General features: G+C 47.2%; 1 protein-coding gene across 4 annotated transcripts; it reads right to left on the bottom strand.

Annotated features, from left to right (window-relative positions):
• Nucleotides 1-6,450: 6,450 nt before the first annotated feature.
• Nucleotides 6,451-21,278, bottom strand: LOC140522154 (inner centromere protein-like). 4 transcript variants are annotated; one of them, XR_011973231.1, is made up of 7 exons: nucleotides 20,898-21,227; nucleotides 19,600-19,651; nucleotides 18,351-18,477; nucleotides 15,531-15,665; nucleotides 13,761-13,911; nucleotides 10,607-12,628; nucleotides 6,454-8,962 (listed from the first exon to the last, which is right to left on the bottom strand). XR_011973231.1 is itself a non-coding variant. In XM_072637263.1 (6 exons), exons 2-6 carry the CDS (start codon nucleotides 19,641-19,643, stop codon nucleotides 8,946-8,948), a joined length of 477 nt encoding a protein of 158 aa, XP_072493364.1. In that variant the 5' UTR covers nucleotides 19,644-19,651; nucleotides 20,898-21,278; the 3' UTR covers nucleotides 6,451-8,945. The 4 variants fall into 4 exon arrangements, 3 of the variants coding, with proteins under 3 accessions (XP_072493364.1, XP_072493365.1, XP_072493363.1); XM_072637263.1 differs by lacking the exon at nucleotides 10,607-12,628 and having other exon boundaries at nucleotides 6,451-8,965; nucleotides 20,898-21,278; XM_072637264.1 differs by lacking the exon at nucleotides 10,607-12,628 and having other exon boundaries at nucleotides 6,451-8,962; nucleotides 20,898-21,276.
• Between the last annotated feature and the right edge of the window lie 264 nt (nucleotides 21,279-21,542).

Here is a 21,542-nt window from a genome sequence, read left to right as displayed (position 1 = left end):
TCTGGACTCCAAGGTTTGAACATGGGGTTTCAGACTCCGTGCCTCAGCCTCTGTCCTTGGAGCTTGTTAGCATCTGAGTCTTGCCTGCCCTCCCTTGCACACGGTGACTAGCACAATATCTGTGACCACTTTGTCTCCCAAAATCCTAAGAGTCGGAGTTCTACTCCATTCAGACCAAATGAGGTGAAATCACAGACCGTCAGAGTCATATCTTTCCATTCAGAAGGGAACTCAGAGATTATGAAGTATAGTCCCTTGTTTCAGCAAAGAAGATCTGGTTTGCAGTCCTGGGTGGTGGCCCTGGAGTAAGGAGGAGCGCTGCTCTGGTGGTGCTTGTGGCAACAATGGAGAGGGAATCCTCCTCACATTCCCAGGGAAGAAAAGAATGTTTGGGATTGTTCACACATCAAAGCACACACCAGGAGAGGAATGAACATCTTTTTTTGGATCGTCAAAGCTTGGAAGAACCGAAAATTTACAAGTGCCTGGAAATATCTCTGAAAACAGCTGCACAATACCCCTGAAGTGTGGGCCAGGACACCCTTCACACTGGAAGCGGAGACCTAATTTAACAAAGAGCCTCAAAGTGAGGGAAGTGGCTTGTATAAATAAGCAAATAAGGGGGGAAAATCGGAATATGAAATCTGACTTAGGTAACAAGACACATTAAAATATACAACCTGAAGAAGGAAACAAAATCGAAACTCCTAGACCCCAAGTCTCCAAGAAAAGTATCAACTGGCCACAGGACATGGAACAGCTCTCAAAGAATATTTCAAGTCAAGTAAGAGAAGCAGATGGAAAAGGGAAAAGAAATGAGAGTGATGGAAGAAAATCATGAAAAACAAATCAACAGCTTGCTAAAGGAGACCCAAAAAAGGATAAAGAATATAACACCTTAACAAATAGACTAAACGAAATATCAAAAGAAGTTGAAAATACCAATGACGAAAATGCATTAAGAAGCAGAAATTGCCAAATAGAAAAGGAAGTCCACAAGCTCACTGAAGAAAATAATTCCTTCAAAATTAGAACGGAGCAGATCAAACCTAATGACTTTATGGGAGATCAAGAAATTATGAACAAATCCAAAAGAATGGGAAAATAAAAGAGAATATGAAATACATCACTGGAAAAATAACTAATCTGGAAATTAGATTCAAGACAGATCATTTTAAAATTATTGGACTACCTGAAAGATGTGATCAAAAAAGAACCTAGACATCATCTTTTAATAAATTATAAAGGGGGGAGGAGCCAAGATGGCGGAGGAGAAAGACACACATATGCTAGCTCTGAACCCACAGCCCATAAAATACCTGTAAAGAAGAACTCCCAACAAATTTGGGAGCAGCAGAAGCCACAGAACAATGGAGTGGAGGAGATTTCTGTTCCAGGGAGCCCTGAAAAACCAATGCAAAAGGTCCATTGTGCACCACACCCGGAGCAGAGCCCTGCCTTGGCCCCATGGCACCGAGAGGAGCGGATCCAAGTGGGCTTTGGGGACAGAATCTCCGGCGGCCATGCAGGTCCCTCCACCCACAGGTGACAAGCGTTGGTGAGAGGGTCTCTTTGACTTGTTGAGAGGGGAGTGGGGTGTCCCCATAACTCAGGCCCCCTCGGGAGGCAGCAGCAGAGTCAGCAGAGGAGACAGCAGGGCACAGGAGCTCCCTGACGGAACTGAGCCCCGTGAGGCAGCCCTGCCCCCGACCCAAAGCCCTGAGGCTGGGAAGCAGCATTTGAATCTCAGACCCCAAGCTCTGGCTGGGTGGATCTGGAGGCGAGGTGGGTCTGGAGAGGACACTCAGAAGTCAAGTCACTGGCTTGGAAAATGCCCAGAAAAGGGGAAAAAAATAAGACCATAGAAGGCTACTTCCTTAGTGAACAGATATCTCCTCCCTTCCTTTTGGATGAGGAAGAACAATACTTACCGTCAGGGAAAGACAGAGAAGTCAAGGCTTCTGTATCCCAAACATCCAGAATAATTATTCCATGGGCTCAGGCCATGGAAGAGCTCAAAAAGGATTTTGAAAATCAAGTTAGAGAGGTGGAGGAAAAACTGGGAAGAGAAATGAGAGAGATGCAAGAAAAGAATAAAAAGCAGGTCAACAGCTTGCTAAAGGAGACCCAAAAATATGCTGAAGAAAATAACACCTTGAAAAATAGGCTAACTCAAATGGCAAAAGAAGTTCAAAAAGACAATGAGGAGAAGAATACTTTCAAAAGCAGAATTAGCCAAATGGAAAAGGAGGTTCAAAAGCTCACTGAAGAAAATAGTTCTTTCAAAATTAGAATGGAACAGATGGGGACTAATGACTTTATGGGAAACCAAGAACTCACAAATCAAAACCACAAGAATGAAAAAATGAAAGATAATGTGAAATATTTCATTGGAAAAACAACTGACCTGGAAAATAGATCCAGGAGAGACAATTTAAAAATTATTGGACTACCTGAAAGCCATGGTCACAAAAATAGCCTAGACCTCAATTTTCATGACATTATCCAGGAAAACTGACCTGATACTCTAGAACCAGAGGGCAAAATACATATGGAAAGAACCTAAGGATCACGTCATGAAAGAGATCCATAAAGAGAAACTCCTAGGAACATTGTAGCCTAAACTCAGAGTTTCCAGGTCAAGGAGAAAATATTGCAGGCAAGTAGAAGGAAACCATTCAAGTACTGTGGAAACATAATCAGCATAACACAAGATCTAGCATTTTCTATAATAAGGGAGTGAAGGGCGTGGAAAGAATATTCCAGAAGTCTAAGGAACTAGGATTAAATCCAAGAATCATCCACCCAGAAAAATTGAGTACAATACCTTAGGGGGGAAATAGTCTTTCAGTGAAATAGAAGACTTTCAATTATTCTTGCTGAAAAAAGGGAATTTGACATTCAAATACAAGAATCAGGAGAAGCATGAAAAGGTAAACAGGAAAGAGAAATCATAAGGGGCTTTCTAAAGTAGAACATTTTACATTCCTACATGGAAAGACAATATTTGTAACTCTTGAAACTTTTCTCAGCATCTGGGAACTTGGATGGATTACTCACACACAACCACACGTACGCACACACACACACACACACACACACACAGAAAGAGAACACAGGGCGAGTTGAAGAGGAAGAGGTCATATCTAAAAAAAGGTAAAAGAAGGGTGCGGGAGAAATATATTGGAAGGAGAAAGGGAGAAATGGAATGAGGCGAAATACCTCTCATAAAAGAGGTAAAAAAAGCTTTTTCAATGGAGGAAAAAGTGAGGAGGTGAGAGGGAAAAAGTGAAGCTTGCTCTCATCATATTTGGCTCAAAGAAGGAATAAAATGCATGCTCAATTTGGTATGAAAACCTATTTTACAATACAGCAAAGTAGGGGAGAATGGGATAAGCAGGGTGGGGGGATGGTGGGAGGGAGGGCAAATGGGAGGAGCGAGTAATTAGAAGTACACGCTTGAGGAGCAACACGGTCAAAAGAGAGAATAGAAGAAATGGGAGGCAAGATAGGATGGAGGGAAATAGAGTTAGTGTTACACAACATGACTATTATGGAAGAGGGGCACCTAGTGAATAGAACACCACTGCAGGAGTCAGGAGGAAGTGAGTTCAAATCTCATGCCAGAAACGTGACACTCACTAGCTGTGTGACCTTGGGTAAGTCCCTTAACCCCAATTGCCTCATCCTGGGTAATCTTTAGGCATCGTGATGAGTATCTGGTCCCTGGATTCAGATGGCTCTGGAGAAGAAGTGAGGCTGGTGACCTGCACAACCCTCACTCACTCAAAACAAAGTCAAATGCAAGTCACGTCATCAATTATCTGATGTCATGGTGTTCTTTCGCAATGAAGTATGAATACCCACACATACACACAGACACACACACACACGCAGTGCACACTCACACTATGGAGGTCATTTGCCAAACTACACCTATATAGCGTATATTCAATTGCTTGCCTTCTCAGTGGTGATGGGTGGGGAGGGAGGGAGGAAGAGAAGTTGGAACTCAAAGTCTGAGGAAAAAATGTTGAGTATTGTTCTTGCACACAACTAGGAAATAAGAAATACAGGTAATGGGGTATAGAAATTTATCTTGCCCTACAAGACAAAAGAGAAAATAGGTTTAAGTGAAGTGGAGGGATGTTAGAAGGAAGGGCAGGTTGGTGGTAGGGGTAATCAGAATGCTTGGCATTTTGGGGGGGAGGAGAGGGAGGGAGAGAAAATATGAAAGTCAAGATTTTGTGGAGATGAATGTTGAAAATTTAATAGAAACACTGTCCCATCAAGACCCAAAAAACAGTTTGTCAAAGGAAAAGACAAATAATGAGTGACTCTGAAAATTAATGTTGGTATCTAGATGAGCACTAGGCTGGAAATAAATTGCAAAACGCAGTTTTTCACTAATAGGAAGAGGCAGAAATGGAGGTAAACACTCCTCTGTGTGTGTGCATGCACTTGTGAACATGTGTGTGAACATGTGTGCATGTATGCACGTGTGTGTGTGTCAGAACCCCATGAATCTTAGTTTCAAGATTTTTGAATTGCTTTTCCTCACTTTGACTTAGCTCGATTTGTATTTGAATTCTCTTGAAATCCCTTACATCTATAATCAAAGAGAACATGAGTCTTGGTTTCCAGTTCTTGGAGGAAGGACGTCTCTGCTTCTCAGGCCAAGTGCAAAGAACTCTGGCCTCAGAATCAGCGAGGACAGAAATCAAGGTTGGCTTTGCCCGTCTTAGCTGGGGAATTTTGACCCAAATCTCTGTAGGTCTCAGTTTCTTCACAGTCCTTCCCAGCTCTGACATTCAGTGTTCTGAACCAGTTTGGTGTGTCGTATCCTGCGCAAGATCACCCAGGTTACAGTAAGTGGTGAGCCCAACAGGGTGTCTGGATATTAGTGATGACTTTGACATGGTTGTGGAGGGTTGACATTGGTCATGGTCGCCACTAAATGGGGAGCTCCTTGAGGGCAAGGAATGTCTTTTGCCTCTCTTCCTATCCCCAGCACAGTGGCTGGCACTAAGTATGTGCTTAATCAAAGCTTGTTCACTAGTCCAATAACTTACTGAAGACATTCTTAGAAACCTTTGCTCTAAGGTCTTGCTCTGACATCCTATCTTCTCTATTCTTTTCTTTTTTAATTAATTAATTTATTTAACTTTTAACATTCATTTTCACAGAATTTTGGGTTCCAAACTTTCTCCCCCCTTGTCCCCTCCCGCCACCCCAAAACACCGAGCATTCCAATTGCCCCCATCACCAATCTGTTCTTTTCCTTCCTCCCTCCCCACGCCCTCCCTTTGGAAGACAAGCAATTCAATATAGGCCATATCTGTGTAGTTTTGCAAATGACTTCCATAATAGTTGTATTGTATAAGACTAACTATATTTCCCTCCATCCTATCCTGCTCCCAATTACTTCTATTCTCTCTTTTGATCCTGTCCCTCCCCATGAGTGTCGACCTCAAATTGTACCTTCCTCCCCATGCCCTGCCTTCCATCGTCCCCCCCACCCTGTTTATCCCCTTATCCCCCACTTTCCTGTATTGTAAGATAGGTTTTCATACCAAAATGAGTGTGCATTTTATTCCTTCCTTTAGTGGAATGTGATGAGAGTAAACTTCATGTTTTTCTCTCACCTCCCCTCTTTTTCCCTAAACTAAAAAAGTCTTTTGCTTGCCTCTTTTATGAGAGACAATTTGCCCCATTCCATTTCTCCCTTTCTCCTCCCATATGTTTCTCTCTCACTGCTTGATTCCATTTTTTTTATGATATGATCCCATCCTCTTCAATTCACTCTGCTCATTCTGTCTCTAAATGTGTGTGCGTGTGCATGTGTGCGTGTATAATCCCACCTAGTACCCAGATACTGAATAGTTTCAAGAGTTACAAATATTGTCTTTCCATGTAGGAATGTAAACAGTTCAACTTTTATAAGTCCCTTATGAGTTCTCTTTGCTGTTTACCTTTTCGTGCTTCTCTTCATTCTTGTGTTTGAAAGTCAAATTTTCTTTTTAGCTCTGGTCTTTTCATCAAGAATGCTTCAAAGTCCTCTATTTCATTGAAAGACCAATTTTTCCCCTGAAGCATTATACTCAGTTTTGCTGGGTAGGTGATTCTTGGTTTTAGTGCTAGTTCCTTTGACTTCTGGAATATCCTATTCCACGCCGTTTGACACCTTAATGTAGAAGCTGCTAGATCTTGTGTTATCCTGATTGTATTTCCACAATACTTGAATTGTTTCTTTCTAGCTGCTTGCAATATTTTCTCCTTGACCTGGGAAGTCTGGAATTTGGCCACAATGTTCCTAGGAGTTTCTCTTTTTGGATCTTTATCAGGTGGTGATTGGTGGATTCTTTCAATATTTATTTTGCCCTCTGGGTCTAGAATCTCAGGGCAGTTTTCCTTGATAATTTCGTGAAAGATGATTTCTAGGCTCTTTTTTTGATGATGGCTTTCAGGTAGGCCCATAATTTTTAAATTGTCTCTCCTGGATCTATTTTCCAGGTCAGTTGTTTTTCCAATGAGATATTTCACATTATCTTCCATTTTTTCATTCTTTTGGTTTTGTTTTGTGATTTCTTGGTTTCTCATAAAGTCATTAGCCTCCATCTGCTCCATTCTAATTTTGAAAGAACTGTTTTCTTCAGTGAGCTTTTGATCCTCCTTTTCCGTTTGGATAATTCTGCTTTTGAAAGCGTTCTTCTCCCCATTGGCTTTTTGAACCTCTTTTGCCAATTGAGTTAGCCTATTTTTCAAGGTGTTATTTTCTTCAGCATTTTTTTTGGGTCTCCTTTAGCAGGGTGCTGACCTGCTGTTCATACTTTGCTTGCATGTCTTTCATTGCTCTTCTCAGTTTTTCATCCACCTCTCTAACTGATTTTCAAAATTTTTTGAGCTCTTTTTGAGCTCTTCCATGGTCTGAACCCATTGAGTGGGCTGGGATACAGAAGCCTTGACTTCTGTGTCTTTCCCTGATGGTGAGCATTGTTCTTCCTCATCAGAAAGGAAGGGAGGAGAAACCTGTTCACCAAGAAAGTAACCTTCTATAGTCTTGGTTTTTTCCCTTTTCTGGGCATTTTCCCAGCCAGTGACTTGACTTCTGAATATCCTCTTCACACCCACTTCGCCTCCACATCTGCCCAGCTAGTGCTTGGGGTCTGAGAGTCAAATGCTGCTCCACAGCCTCAAGGCTTCCGTGGGGGTGGGGCTGCTATTCAGTGTGAGATCAAGTTCAGGTGCTCAGGTGGGGTCAGGGCTGCCTCACAGGCTCAGTTCCCTCAAGGGGTTTATGCAGACACCTTCAACAATGGATCCAAGCTCCTGCCTGCTTGGGGAGCCCCAGTGTGCTCCCGCCTGCACTGCTGCCTCCGGATGGGGCCTGAGTTATGGGGGCAGCCCACTCTCCTCTCGACCCACCAAAGAGACCCTCTCACCAACCCTTGTCCCATGTGGGTGGAGGGACCTGCGTGGCTGCTGGAGATTCTGTGCCTGAAGCCTGCACGGATCTGCTCCTCTCGAGGCCAGGCGACCAATGCAGGGCTGGGCTCTGTTCCACGTTGGCAGTGCGAAGAACCTTTTGCGAGAGGTTTTCAGGCTCTCTGGAACAGCAATCTCGTCCACTCCACTGTTCTGTGGTTTCTGCTGCTCCAGAATTTATTGCCAGTTCTTTTTTACAGATATTTTATGGGCTGTGGGTTTGTAGCTAGCGTATTTGTGTGTTTCTACTATGCCATCTTGGCTCCGCCCCCTATCTTCTCTATTCTAAGGTTATTCAGGCCCAGGTTTCACCATTTGGTTTCTAAAATTCTTCCCAATAGCTGGACTAGTATTAAAGACATACCCCAAGGTCAGGAGATACAAGGAAAAGGAAAAAGTTTGCTACATCCCAAAATACTTAGAGCATCTCTTTCATGGTAGCTTGAAGATGGAATCTAAGGGGCTGCTCTCCTACTGGGGAGTGTCTGGACAAATTGTGGTGTACGAGTGTGATGGACTACTGTGTCCTGAGAAATGACTAAATGGCCAGTTTCAGAGCATCCTGGAAAGACCTCAATAAACATACAGAGAGCAAAGTGAACAGAACCAGAACAGTTTCAACAGGGAAAACATTGTAGGGAAAACCAACGTCCAGATGTCCAAGCTAGCAGAGGAAAATTGTGAGTCCAGAACACTCAAAAGGAATCCCCCATCTCACTTTGACGAGAGGCTGACGAACTCCCAGTGCCAAGAAGAATGTATATTTTTGGGAGGGAACAAGACTGGGGATTTGTTTTGCTGCATTGTGCATGTTATGAGGAGAGAATTTTTCTTTTCATTTGTTTGGGACTGGGGCAATGAATGGAGGGACAGATTATAAATATAGATGAAAAATCAATTTTAAGAATTATTTCTTAAAAAAGATCCTTCCCAGCCCTTATATTCCACATTCTATCACCACTGTGGCTTTCACATTTCATTATCTGTATAGCTTGACAAAACAAATATTTGCATCATGTACTTGTGGACTACACTTTCACACCTGTAAGACCCAACTGTTAGATGTAGACTGAGGCCAGACTCCATTTCTGCACATGTCTAGTCCTCACTTAGTTGACCACTTCAGGTGTCCAGCGTCTCGAACAATGAAGCAGGTCTTCTCACCAGGCAACAGGCAGTGTCAGGCCCTTGGGTGAGCAGTGCCTCTCAATTTTCCTTCTCCAGTACCTGCCTAGGAAACCCCAAATGGATTCCCAGAGAGTTGGCCGTGACTGAAGAAGAGGAGTGGGGGACCTTGTACAAGGATGGGTTGGGAACAAAGGAGGTCTCCATATTCCACAAAAGTCTTCCACTTTTTTAGCTGGTGAATCAGGGAAGCCTTCCCAGATGTAGTGAGATATGACTTGGGCCTTGAAGAAAGAATTCAGTGGTCCAAGCAGTCCAGCTTCTGGGAGAAGAACTCATGATTTCCTAAAAACTGCTGGGAAAAAGGGAAAAAAATTATGGCAGGAATTAGGCACACACCAATATCTTACACTGCATACCAAGAGAAGTTCAAAATGGGTACATGATTTAGACATAAATGCTGATGCCATAAGCAAATGAAGAGAGCATGGAATAGTTCACCTGTCAGATCTACGAAGAAGAGAAGACTTTGTGACCAAACAAGAGACAGAGAGAATTATAAAATGCAAAATGGATCATTTTAGTTACATGAAATTAAAAGCTTTTTGCACAAACAAAACCAGTGCAACCAAGGGGAGAAGAAGGAAAGCAGAAAGACTGCACACAATTTGAACAGCCAGTGTTTCTGTAAAAGGTTTCTTTTCTCACATATACAGAGAAGTGAGTCCAATTTCTAAGAATACAAGTTATTCCCCAGTTAATAAATGGTCAAAGCATATCAACAGGCCATTTTCAAATTAAATAATTAAAACCTATCTATAGTCATATATCAAAGTGCTCTAAATCACTATTGATTAGACAATTACAAATTAAAAGAAATCTGAAGTACCATCTCACACCCATCAGACTGTCATGGGTAACATGCCAGAAAAGGAAAATGATAAATGTTGGAGATGTGGGAAAATTACAACATTAATGCATTATTGGTGGAGTTGTGAAGTAATTCCACCATTGTGGAGAACAATTTAGAACTATGCTCAACGGCTACCAAACTGTGTGTACCTTTTAATCCAGCAATACCACTACTAGGTCTGTATCATAGAGATCATAAAAAAGGGTAAAGGACCCACATGTACAAGAATATTTAGAGCAGCTGCTTTTGTGGTGGCCAAGAACTGGAGACTGAGGGGATGCCCATCTCTTGGGCAATGGTTGAATAAGTTGTGGTATAAAAATATATGTTCTAAGAAATGGTGAGCAGGAAGACTTCAGAAAAACCTGGACTTACAGGAACTGAGGCTGAGTGAAGTCAGGAGAAGCAGAACTCTGCACACAGAGCAGCTGCAGTGTACAATGAACAACTATGATAGCCATAGCTCTTCTCAGCAACGCCAGAATCTGAGACAATTGCAAGAGACTCAGGATGGAAAATGCTGTGCACGTGCAGGGAAAGAACTAGCGGGTCAGAATGGAGATGAAAGCATGCTATTTGTGGGTGTATCACTGGCCTTTGCTTATGTTTCTTCTTCCACAACATGACTAATGCACACATGTTGACATCATTCTATCTGTATAACTTATGGGAGGCTGCTTGGCCTCTTGTGGAGCAGGGAGGGGAGGATAAAGTGACTGATAAACAAATGTGGAATTCAAAACCTTATTACCAAAAACGGAATGTTTACATGCAGTTGAAAAAGGTAAACTACTATTTCCAGAAAAAGAAAATTGCAAGTCATTAATAACTACTTTTAAAAAATTTAATGGGATCACAGTTGCAGAGCTAGAAGAGGCTTCAAAGGTCATCTGATGGAGCCCCCTCCTTTTACATATGGGGAAACAGAGGCCAAGAAGTGAAATGAATTGTTCAAGGACACAAGCAGCAGTATGTCTGGCACTTCATCAATATGAGCTCATTGGATTCTCACAACCACTTTATGACACATTCTGATGCCCATTTTAGAGATGGAAGAGTTGAGGCTCAGCTTAAGTGACTTACCAGAGTCACGCACCCAGCGTCGTCCCCATGGGGGCATTGAAATTCAGCCTTGCATTCCCCATCGGCTGTGGCCCAGGCTACCTCTCAAACACCAATGTGGAGGGAGCAGGTATGCTCTGGGGAGGGTTGGAGGGTGATGAACAGGCCTTTTGAACACTTCTTGGAAAGAGCTAGTTTCGTTGAAATTGATTCTGCATTTAAAAACAAATAACCCCCAAAGGAGAAAGGAGAGGAGAGACAAAAGTTGCAGGGGTACGTCTGGCCTCTTCCTTTCCCTGCCACATCCACGGGCATTTTGTGCCCACATGAGAGGCGATGTAAGCATGGTATTGTGCTGAAAACCCAGCAGTGAGGTCAGAGGATGAGTCCAAGCTCCAGCACTGTGTCTGGTCATGGAAGCAGTGAGGGGAGTCTGGGCCTCATTTTTCTCATCCTAAAGTGGTTATGGTTGTTGTCAAGGATGCAGGTGAAGCCTGCTGTAAGCCACAAAGCACTCCATCATCACCCTAAAGTATGTTCAGTCTTGTCCAATTCTGTAACCCCATTTGCGGTTTTCTTGGCAGAGATATTGGAGCAGCTTTGTCAATACCTTCTCCAGTTCATTTTCCAGATGAGGAAGCAGAGGCAAGTGGGGCAAAGTGACTTGCCCAGAGTCACTCTACTAGTGAATGTCTGCAGCAAGGTGACGGGAACCTGGGCTTGAAACCAAGAAAATCCCGGTTCCAGTCCTGCCTTAGGCATGAACCAGGTGCATAGAGTGCAGGGCGAGTCAAGGAGCTGCTGCCTGCCTTGGTTTCCCCAGCTGAAAAATGAGGATAACTGCATTGAGTTACCAGGCTTGTGAGGGACAGAATGAAATGACCTTTGCAAGGTGCTCTGTCAACCTTAGAGAGACATGTCATTGTTGTAACTATTAGTGGTATGGGCCTTAATCATCCTCCCTGTGCAGGCGTGCATTTCAGAGTTAAGATGCTGCAACCCACAGATGGGCTCCCATTTGGGCCACATTCTTAAAGAGAAAAGAATTTCTGAACATTTCCCACTGCACCCTGACTGCTCACCTGCCCCGATTCTAGGCCTCTGAAAATCATCCAGCCCAAACTGGGAGGGTAGCACCAGAGAACACAGTACAGGAGTGTCTGGGCTGGGGAGACCAGAAAACACAGGACACGGAACATGTGGGCTGGGGAGGGGAAGACAGCAAAAGGGGGAATGTCAGGACTGGGGGGGACCAGAGAGCACAGGATGAAGAAGGTCCCAGCTGGCGGGGACAATGTCTGGGCCAGGATGGCCAGGGAAAGGCAGAGCTGGATGGATCCTTGGAACCCGGGCTGTCAGGGCAGAAAGGCCTCTCAGAACCTTCTGTGGCTCCTTGAATGCTCCTGAGGATCAGCTGTCTCACCCCAGTGTCCAGCCCTACTGAACTCAGCCACCGCACACCCACCCTTGGCACTTGCTCCCAGCCCAGGTCACGCTTCAGAGTTTCTTGATCAAGTACCTAGACCTTCCCCAAAGCAACAGCTCCACATCACATCCTGGAAATTTTTTCTTTATTAACCTAACCTTATAACCTTACCTTTTCTTAACCTGATGCTATAACGCTGGAACCAGACACCAGCCTGGAACTAGGTACCTAGCAACCTAGCACTAATGTACAGGTAAGGGACTGCTGGCTTGGACACGTGGGCGCTGTGAGCACCGTTCTCCCTCGCGGCCACCCACAGCTTCTGGGGGTCTCAGTCTCTATAGCCCCCAGGCCCAGTTTTGACTGCACAGGATGGCCAAGAGGGGCCTCCCTGCTCCCATCTCAAGGTGTCTTCAGGCCATATGACAGGCCCCCAAAGCGCTAGGATTCTGGCAGTGGTGGGGAATCCCAGAAGGCAGAACTGGTATGAGTGTGGTAACGCGGTTGACTCTGTTTGAATATGTCCTCAAGGTCCGGACTAAGGATGGTGCCAAAGAGCTGGTCAGTGTCAGGAGGCAAGTAGTACTGATGGATGATGGCCTGCCTGAGCTGGGACCCTGGGGCAGGAGAGTCAGGGGTCACACCAGAAGATGCCACCCAAGTCCTAATGACTCCCCCCATCAAGGCTGCTCCAATTCCCTTCTCATCAGCCCCTGTACTGCCATCCCTCACAGCTCAGAACCTTCCTCCCCTGACCTCAGGCCCCAGGCTCTCAGTAAGCTCAAGTCCTCTCCAGGCACCTCAATCCCATCCCTTCCTCTCTTGTCCCTGAAGGAGCCTCCTGAGAGCCCACCCTGCAGCATGTCTCTTCCTTTGCCCTCCCTCCCTCCAATGAACTCCTTTCAAAAGTCAGATGCTCATCACTCCCTTCAAGTGCAACTGTCCCCAATAAACTTCTCAGTGCCAAATGGAACAGTCTTGGCTCTGCAGCCGATGGACCCCGGGCCACCTGCCCCTTGCCTGCTTCTCCTCTTTCCTAACGGACTTCTCTTCATCCTTCTCGATCGAGGCTCCCTACTGGGCCCCCTTCTCCTTTCTCCCTATACTGTCTCCTCTGGTGAAGTGGATCACTCCCAGAGCTATGCATCCATGTAGCCCTCCCCTCTCTCCTGATTGCCAGTCCCAAATCATCAACTGCCTATTTCAATGGCTATTTCAAACAGGCTGTCCCACAGGGTTCTCAGATTCAGAATATCTGACATCCAGAATTCTCTCCCCTCACGGATACGTCCCTCTTACTGTTGAGAGGACTGCCCACCTGGCTCACAATCTCAGCATTACCCCCGACTCCTCACTCATTCTCCTCCCACATGGTCCATCAAGAACCAACTAAACCTTACACTATCTCCACTGTATCTGACACTGTTATTGATCCTGCCTCTCTCACCACTGCAGTTCACACAGGTTCCTGTGACCTCAACTGCATACTGCCCTCCCTGTGGGTCTCCCCTACCCATCCTCCACAAGACTACACAGGGAGTTTTCTAAAGGCCAGCAGGACGGACCACATCCCTCCCCTGTTTAGCCTCTAGATCAAATAGAAGTTTCCACTGACATTTAAAGGCCAAGCTTTACATCTTGTTCCCACCCTACCTTTCTAGACTTGTTAAGCACTGCTTCCCTTAGTACACCTCTGTCCAATCTAATGAGGGGTATCATTTGAAATTAAGGGGGGAGGTCTACACTTACCAGTGGCCCAAGCAGGAATGGGCTTCCCGTGTTGGAACTCATCATCTGTGGAGTCATCACTATTCAGATCCATCCCACAATTGTCTGGGTTGGTCTTGGGCCCCCCCTTGGGGTCCTGGGGGGTCATTTCATAAGAGTTGCAAACCGCAGACTGAAGAAGAAAGGAGACCTCTATTATCTCTTCCTGGCAACTTGGGCTGCCAGAGCTGAAAGGACCTTTGAGATGATCCAGTCCAAACCTTCCCCCTCCCCACTTCACTGATGAAGCGACTGAGATCCCGACTGGCCACAGGCTGGGAATAAGACTCAGGTTATGTCTCCACCTCTCTGAGGCTCAGTTTCTTGAACTGTAAAATGTGGAAAATTCACACTCAGCATCTAGCTGGGAGTCTCAGAGGAGATGATGTTTACAGAGACAGAAATCCCTGTTTGTGAAGAGTAAGTCTTGTGCCTGGCAGAGCCCAAAGACTTGTTTTCTGGGAATGTGTGAACTAACCCCACAGGGTTTGTGGGGCATCTTCATCTCCTTATGGACCAAGGACCAGATCACTGAGAGCAATGGGGAAGGCAGATGGAGATGGCCTCATCTTGATGTGTGTAGCTAAACCCTAGATAACACTCCTGAGGGCCAGGAGCTCTTGGACTTGACCACCTGCTGACTGAAAAAAGCCAAACGTCAATAAGTGGAATGGAAACTACAGTGCAGTCCCCTGCTGTCAGACAGAGCTGAGACAAGCCAGCAGAGCTTGGTTAAGCTGGAGGCTGACAAGCAGTCATTGGCTGCCCACACAGACCTCCCCTTGAGGAATTTTCCCAAGGCTTTCTTTCCCTGCTCCTCCTTGGAGGTCACAGAATGTTGAGGAGGTTCAGAGTTTGACCTGAGTGGGACTTTGGGAGATCATTAAGACCATCCCACTGCCTCACTTTGGAGAAGATAACTCTGGGGCCCAGAAAAGCTAAGAGTTCACGCAACAAATGCTGCATGCTGAAGGCTGAGCTCCAACGTGTTATCCTGTTTTGTCATTAGCCCCAAGTGGTCTCAGATACAGCCTTGTGCTGCATCATACAATGGTGACCATGCCAGCCCATTGAACCCCGGTAACGGTGTTGAGAAGACGGAATTAAATAAGAATTCATGTCAATGTTAAGATGTGGTTTCGGACAATCCAATTTTGCAAGGGGGAAGTGTGTAGAGACAGCAGCTCATGTGAAAAGGATCCAGGACATTCAGGGGACAGGAAGTTCAGGGTATATCAACAGTGACACGGCATCCCAGAAAGACAGGGAGAGGCAGGTGGGCAGGACTTCCAAAAACAAGGAGGTAGCCCTGGTGCTTCTAGCCTCTGCCCCTTACCAGGATCAGGCTGCACCCCATCGTTCGATGTTGATAAACCAGAAAGTCCCCAGATAGGGACAATCCAATGCCAAAGGACATGGGACTGCTGAGCCTGGAGGAGAGAACACTTGACTTGTGTCTTCACTTCCATGCATGGTGGGCTCCTGGCTGAGACCACAGAGGGCAGAATCAGGGGCAATTGGGGGAGGCCACCCTGGGCACATCCAGACATTCAGAACTCTCCAAAAATGCAATGGGCTGGCTGATCAAGTGATGGGCTCACTATTCTTGAGAGATCTTCAAGCAGAGGCCAAAGGACCTCTTATCCTGAGCACTGGAAGAAGACCAAGTTTGGGCCTGGTGAGTGGCCTAACAGCCCCCTAGGAGCTTGCCTTTCTACGTTTCTAGGCAGTGAGATGCAGAAGGGGCCTCACCTGCACGTGCGTGGTCTCATCCAACCATCTGTCAGAGGCCCCAGCAGCGGCGGCCACCACCTTGGCCTCCTTGGCCTTCTTCTCCTGCTCCTTCTGCAGCTTCTTTGGCTCCTGCTCTTGGTGCTGATATTGCTCCTAGGGCCACAACAGCATTGCGTCAGCCCAGACAACTGCCCAAGGCGCTGCCCCTCACCATTTCCCTGTCCCAGGAAAACTCGAAGAGCCCAGGGGCAGCAGCCTCTGAAGGCACCATTGGAGGAGGAGGTAAGGGCTAGGGCTGTAGCCAAGACCAAGGCTCACCCCCGATCCCACCTAGTGCTTCACCCTCTGCTACTACTCCTCCAGTTCCCTCTGAAATCTCTCCAACGGGAGCAGAGAATGGAGCCTTCTAACTCAACCCAATGCACAAGGCTTTGAGGTCCACTGCACTCAAGCATCATGCTGAGAACCATAGACACAGGCCATGCCTTGTGAACTAGTGAGCTCCCTGCTGCTCTGAGGAGTTCGAGTAAAGGCTAGACAGATGACCCCATCAGGATGCTGTGGAGGGCACACCTCCCTCTCACAGAACTAGGGTTGACATAACCTCCGAAGCTCACCACACAGACGCTACCCAAGGGATCAATCCCCACTGAGTTCCAGCTCCCTCCTCGCACTGCCCTTTCTGCCGTCAACCGGAGACAAAATCTCCCGATTCATGCACCTGGCTCAGCGTGGACTAAGAATTGGGAGAGTGGGAAGCATGGCAGTGGAGAGGATAGTGGGAGACAGCATTTTCAGGATGAGTGATACAACTGCGTTTGCTTGGTTCAAAAATTCAGGTGTCAGCCAATGTTCATCAAATTGAATAGACAAAAATCCTTCAAATGGATGAAACAAAAGTCCTTTCTGAAAAGATTCGGCCCAGAAATACTTTAAGCAGCGGCTCCTGAAGCACATTTAATGGCAAACTAGGGGGCTTTGGGAGGGAGCCAAGTCTCATGAGAATTCCCAGCTTGGGACCTCCCTCCACCACTGTCTGTCGACGTTTCTGGACCAGCTAAAAAAGGGCCCAGAGCACTGAAGATTTCGTGACCTGCCTGAGAGTCGACAATCTCTTGAAGGTAACAACACTCTGATCTCTCCCTAAACAGAGACTTTGGCGTGAACTGCCTTCCCGGGAACGCCATGCCTCCCAAGTTCAGTGGGTCAATGTGGGACAAAGCTCTCCTCGGAGGAGAGCCAGGACACCACAGCCCCGGACAGAAATGCTACCCCGTTCCCCAAGGCTTCAAGGCAAGGAACTCCCCATTCCCAGAAGGAGGACAATATGATCTCCTTGACTACTAATCACCTGCTGGGCTCTTTTTGGTCTCTAGAACATAAATGGAAAAGGCTGCTCCCCTTGCAGGAAGCATACGAATATTCCAAGATAGAATCACCTGCTTAACCTGGACACTGGGCATGGCCCTGAACTTTCTTACGAAGTAGCCAAGAAGGCCAGGAAGAATCTCACCTCAGGAACCCAGATTTAGGTAAGTGGGAGAACTCTCCCAAACCCCCACAGACGCACTATAGACAACAAACTCCTGGCCTTAGGATTTGGGGATCCTGGAGGCAGTATCCCTGGGTGGGCACAGGGAAACAGGGGAGTCTCTGCAGACCTCAGCACAAAATTATAGAGACAGCTGCCCTGCTCCCCCAGGCTCCTTTCCAGATTCCCAGAGGCTGATGATGGTGATGGGCCTTTCTCTGCCCAAGACTCAGGTTCCCTTCACCTTCATCACTCCAAGCCTGTCTCATGGCTTTCTCCCCACTTCAATTCCAAAAGACAAGTAAGTCATTCCTACAACTTTAAAATTCACTGGCCAGAAGGTTTTGTGGAATGCCCTTCAGGGCAGGGACCAGCACACACAGTGGTGTGTTCCTTAGACCAAACTCAAGTGAAAGGTACAACCTCCTTAACAGGGATCTCATAGACTCTGGGAATTAGGAATGAGACTTTGAAAACAGTTTTTCTCACTAACAGTAGCTGAAAAGGTCAATACTACCATTCTAAAGTAGGGAGCACTGTCGGCTACCATCGAGCCAGGATACAAGGGAAAATCAGGGGCAAGGTAAACCAGAGGGCCATTTGTTTCTTTGTTGGCAAGGACGCAGGATTGAGTCCTCAAGATCAAGGAGGGTCAGGCAGTGGGTCGTGGCTGCCAACAGTGCAAAGGGCATGCCCGGGATGACTCATTTGCGCTAGACCAGCAAGGGGGACAAGCCCTGCAGGGCTTGCAGTGACCCTGCACCAGCAACTCGACCTCGTGGGGCTGCCTTCCCCAGGGAGTTACTCTGCTGAAGTAAGCTAATCTCCTAAAACGATTCTGTATACAAACCACATGGAATGTTCAACTGAGCCTCAGCTTGGTCAGGACCTAGATTGCCAGGGTCAAAGCTGCATTTTCTCTACAGTCAAACCAAACCTCTGGCTCACCTACAGGCAATGCTTGATCTATTTGGACCCCAGTTCTCTGAGAAGGTCACCAACCAAAAACTGCATTCCCAGCTGTCCCGTGGAAGTCTCAGGCACAGGCCAAGCAGAGAAAGTTCTCTCATGGCTACTCCTGGCCCTAGCACTGCTCTTGGCATCGAAATAACAGGACGTGTTGTGCTTGATGAATGACTTCATAACACTGGGGTGGCTGGTGGAGGTCAGCGTCACGAGCATCTGGTTCTTCTGCACTATATATAGGAACGTTTGTAGGGGCCCCACCACCTGCCCAGGGAGAGCAGGATGAAAGGCGTGGGCATGGTGCCAGCATAGCAGCAGCCAGGACAGGGGGTGTGCCTCACCTGCCTTACCTTGCAGCCAGGGCAGAGGGGGAAGGCTGTCTTGGTGCAAGGACTGAGAGCCTCATCGTCCATGTGGTCCCATTTCTCACCCGGCTCACTGACAGCCTGCTTGTAGCTCCTCTTCTGCCTGTAGGGGCAGAAGCAGTGCCCATGGGGGCCCTGGAAGGGATGACAGCAGCCCTCTCCCACAGACCAGGAAGCCAGGCCCTGACAGGTGGGGTCTCAGACTTCCCCCTACCTCCATGTCCTGGACCTGGCACACTTCAACAATCACAGGCCTAGGCACTCACTCCTGGAGGGCTCTAGATAGGCCTGGGGAGGGACAAAGATCAAGTCCCCACCTACCCTCAGGGAACTATCAATCTTACAGAAACACCAGATGGCAACAGGCATCACACACACACTGCTGTGGAATCATATGTGTCTGATTAAATCAAATGCAACTTTTCTAAGCACCTCCTCCATCAAAAAGCCTTCTTCTAGGTTCTGAGGCTCCAGTAGTAAAGATTGAGCAAGTCCTGCTCTCAGAGGCTCACAGCCTGCTGGGAATATCCACAGGGAGGAGTGTGTGTGTGTGTGTGTGTGTGTGTGTGTGTGTGTGTGTGTGCATGTAGGTCACCTATACATGGTACACGAGTTTATTTGGGGAGGGAGGGAGAGAGGACAACTCCCTCTTCACTGGAGGCCAAAATTCCTCCTGGAGCCACCCACCAAGGCCACAGGCAGCGTTTACTCAGGGTCCACCATCACTTTGTCACCAACTGAGCATCAAGAAAGCTTGAGAGGCCTTCCAATTCACCCATTTCACAAAGAAGGAAACTGAGGCCCAGAATAGTCATCTACCCAAAGTCCCACCAGTAATCTGAGTTCTTATCATCCAGAGAACTTAGGAAACATCCTCCTCCTGTCCTTTCACTTGCCCCACTAACCAAACTCTTCTTAAAGGCCAATTCTGAGAATGAAGTTATTTTGGACGTGACAGCTGTGTGTCAGGATGGGTTGGGAAGGGACAAGATAAAGGCTCTCTGGCATGACTCTGGGACCCCAAGCTCATCTGGAAGGTGACTTGTCCCCAACAGCCTAGCCTGCCTTGGTATGTGTAGTCTGGAGGTTCTGAGAGGGGCTGAGTTTAAGTCTCTGGAGGGCTTTAGCATCACTGAATTCTTGGGACCCTTGGCCAGCTCTGGGGGCCATCCTGAGTGGCCTCTTCCTGTCACTTGCCCTCACAGATACCCGCGAGTCATCCTACCTCATGCTTTGAGGAGGCTTCCTGGGCTCCTCACCTTGGTCCATCTTGCTCTCTGTGGAGAGAAGAAGATAATGGAGACCCATCCTTACTCAGAGCCTTTCACCCCCACTATCTTGTTAGATCCTCGTCACAGATTTAGGGCACAGAGGGATCCAAGTCATAGTATTAGAATTGGCCAAAGGAGGGGACCTGTCCGAGATCATGCTGACTCCAGGGCACTAGGCTGCCAAGTGACCCCCCTCACTTCTCCCTCCTGCCCAGGTGAGCAGGACAGGGTAGTCCATTGAGAAGCCAAGTCATCATCTGAAGTTCAATCCAAACCTCAGAATCAATTAAGTGGCCAACCTGGCATGACCACCGGGCTTTTGAATTCCCTGAAACGACAATTCCCCAGCACCCCCCAGGAATCCCCTACGTGACTTCCTTCTCCTCAGTCCTGTTCCATGAACTTTTCCTTCATCTGACCCAATGCTACATCAAGAAGCTAGAGCCTACACTCATACTTTGCATGCCATGCTAGAGCTGCTCCTGTTCCCAGAGCCTGGCAGCTAGTGTGGACCAGTCTGCCAGCCCCTGTGGAATGTGACTGCCCTATTCAGGTTCAGGCTGGCATTGCCATCCTCTCCTCCACAATTTCCTCTCTGAAGCACAATTCCATGCCGTCCTGACATCCCATTTGTCTTAGAGAAAAGCCAAGCTTTTTCTGCGGGGTCTGAGACATTACTGGTGATTGTCTGCTAACCTAATAGGTCTGCGCCTGCATGGGATATCCCTGAAAGGGATGGCCCTTATGAGATCATCTGTTCTGACTGCCCTTACTCTAGAATGAGGAAATGGAGGAATAGAGGCAGGTGCTCCTCCAGCAAACACAAAGTCAGAGCAGGTTGGACAAGGAGGCAGCAGGCAGACAACCACCAGCCCCAGAGTTTCCCCTTCCTTCTCACAGCCCATCACCCCGACAAGGCTTTACCACTGTCGCTATCTGCTTGGCTTCTAGACTCTAGTTGGGCCTGTGAGGACTTGCACACCAGGTCACAGCGGGAGCCCCTTTGGGTCCGGGGGCTTTCTGGTAAGTCCAAGAGAAGCTCAGTCTCTGGCTGTGGCTGTGTTCCTAGAGAAGAGGAGGCACCATCTGACTCGGTCAGGACAGGTGCTGCAACTTCTGGAGACGTTGACTGGGCTATCCAGAGTTTGGCCACAGACTGAGCAGGCCTCGTATCTTTCACCTTGGGCTCCTCAGGGAGTACCAGGGAGGAGGTCCCAGATACTGGGTCAGGGAGACCCCCACTCCTGCTTACCTAGGGGTCTTGCAGCCACACCAGCGAGACCTGGTCACCCTTTGGACTCCTGCGCTCCAGTTTTGTGCCTTTTCTTGACCACTACAGCCAACAAGCAACCTTCCAAACCGACTGTCCCTTTTGGAGTAAGGCAAACTGTTGGGGTTGCAGAATTCCATGGCTGTTGGGGAGAGAAGGACCAGTGGGGGAGGGAACGCCTAGGTCACTAAGGTTAGGCTACAGGAATGGCTTTGAAGCTAGACAATTGAGGTGTTGCATCCGGCTAGTTTTGTCACTTTACTACAAATGTGGCTCAAGCAAATCATGTACCCATCCCTGTGCCTCAATTTTCTCATCTGTAAAACAAAGGGCAAGAGTAACTGCTCCTGCAGGTGCTAGAGCCCCAACCTCTTCAGACATTCAATCTATGAAATACCCAGAAAATAACTTTCTTGTCACCAAAGTTCTTGCTTCAATATGCCAAATGCTTCCAAATTGGAAACATAAGAATTATCTGAAGGAATTACATTAAGGGATGCTGGTTACCTTATGTTTTCCTCCTGCACCCTAAGAATGCTGGGAATGTTTCATCTGACTGACAGTTGAAACCTATACATTGCTCTCTCCATTTAGAATAGAAGTTCCTTGAGAGCAGGGACTACTTGG

Source organism: Notamacropus eugenii, chromosome 2 (genome assembly GCF_028372415.1).
Source record: "Notamacropus eugenii isolate mMacEug1 chromosome 2, mMacEug1.pri_v2, whole genome shotgun sequence".
NCBI classification, from domain to species: Eukaryota; Metazoa; Chordata; class Mammalia; order Diprotodontia; family Macropodidae; genus Notamacropus; species Notamacropus eugenii.
This window is presented reverse-complemented; position numbering and strand designations above follow the sequence as displayed.

Coding starts and splice junctions, on each gene's coding strand:
- LOC140522154 (XM_072637262.1), bottom strand. CDS start 19,643: ATGGACCAAGGTGAGGAGCCCAGGAAGCCTCCTCAAAGCATGAG. Junction 13,912..15,530: donor ATGAGACCACGCACGTGCAG/GTGAGGCCCCTT, acceptor TTTCTTCTTCAG/TCTGCGGTTTGCAACTCTTA. Junction 12,629..13,760: donor CATTCCTGCTTGGGCCACTG/GTAAGTGTAGAC, acceptor CTCCTGCCCCAG/GGTCCCAGCTCAGGCAGGCC.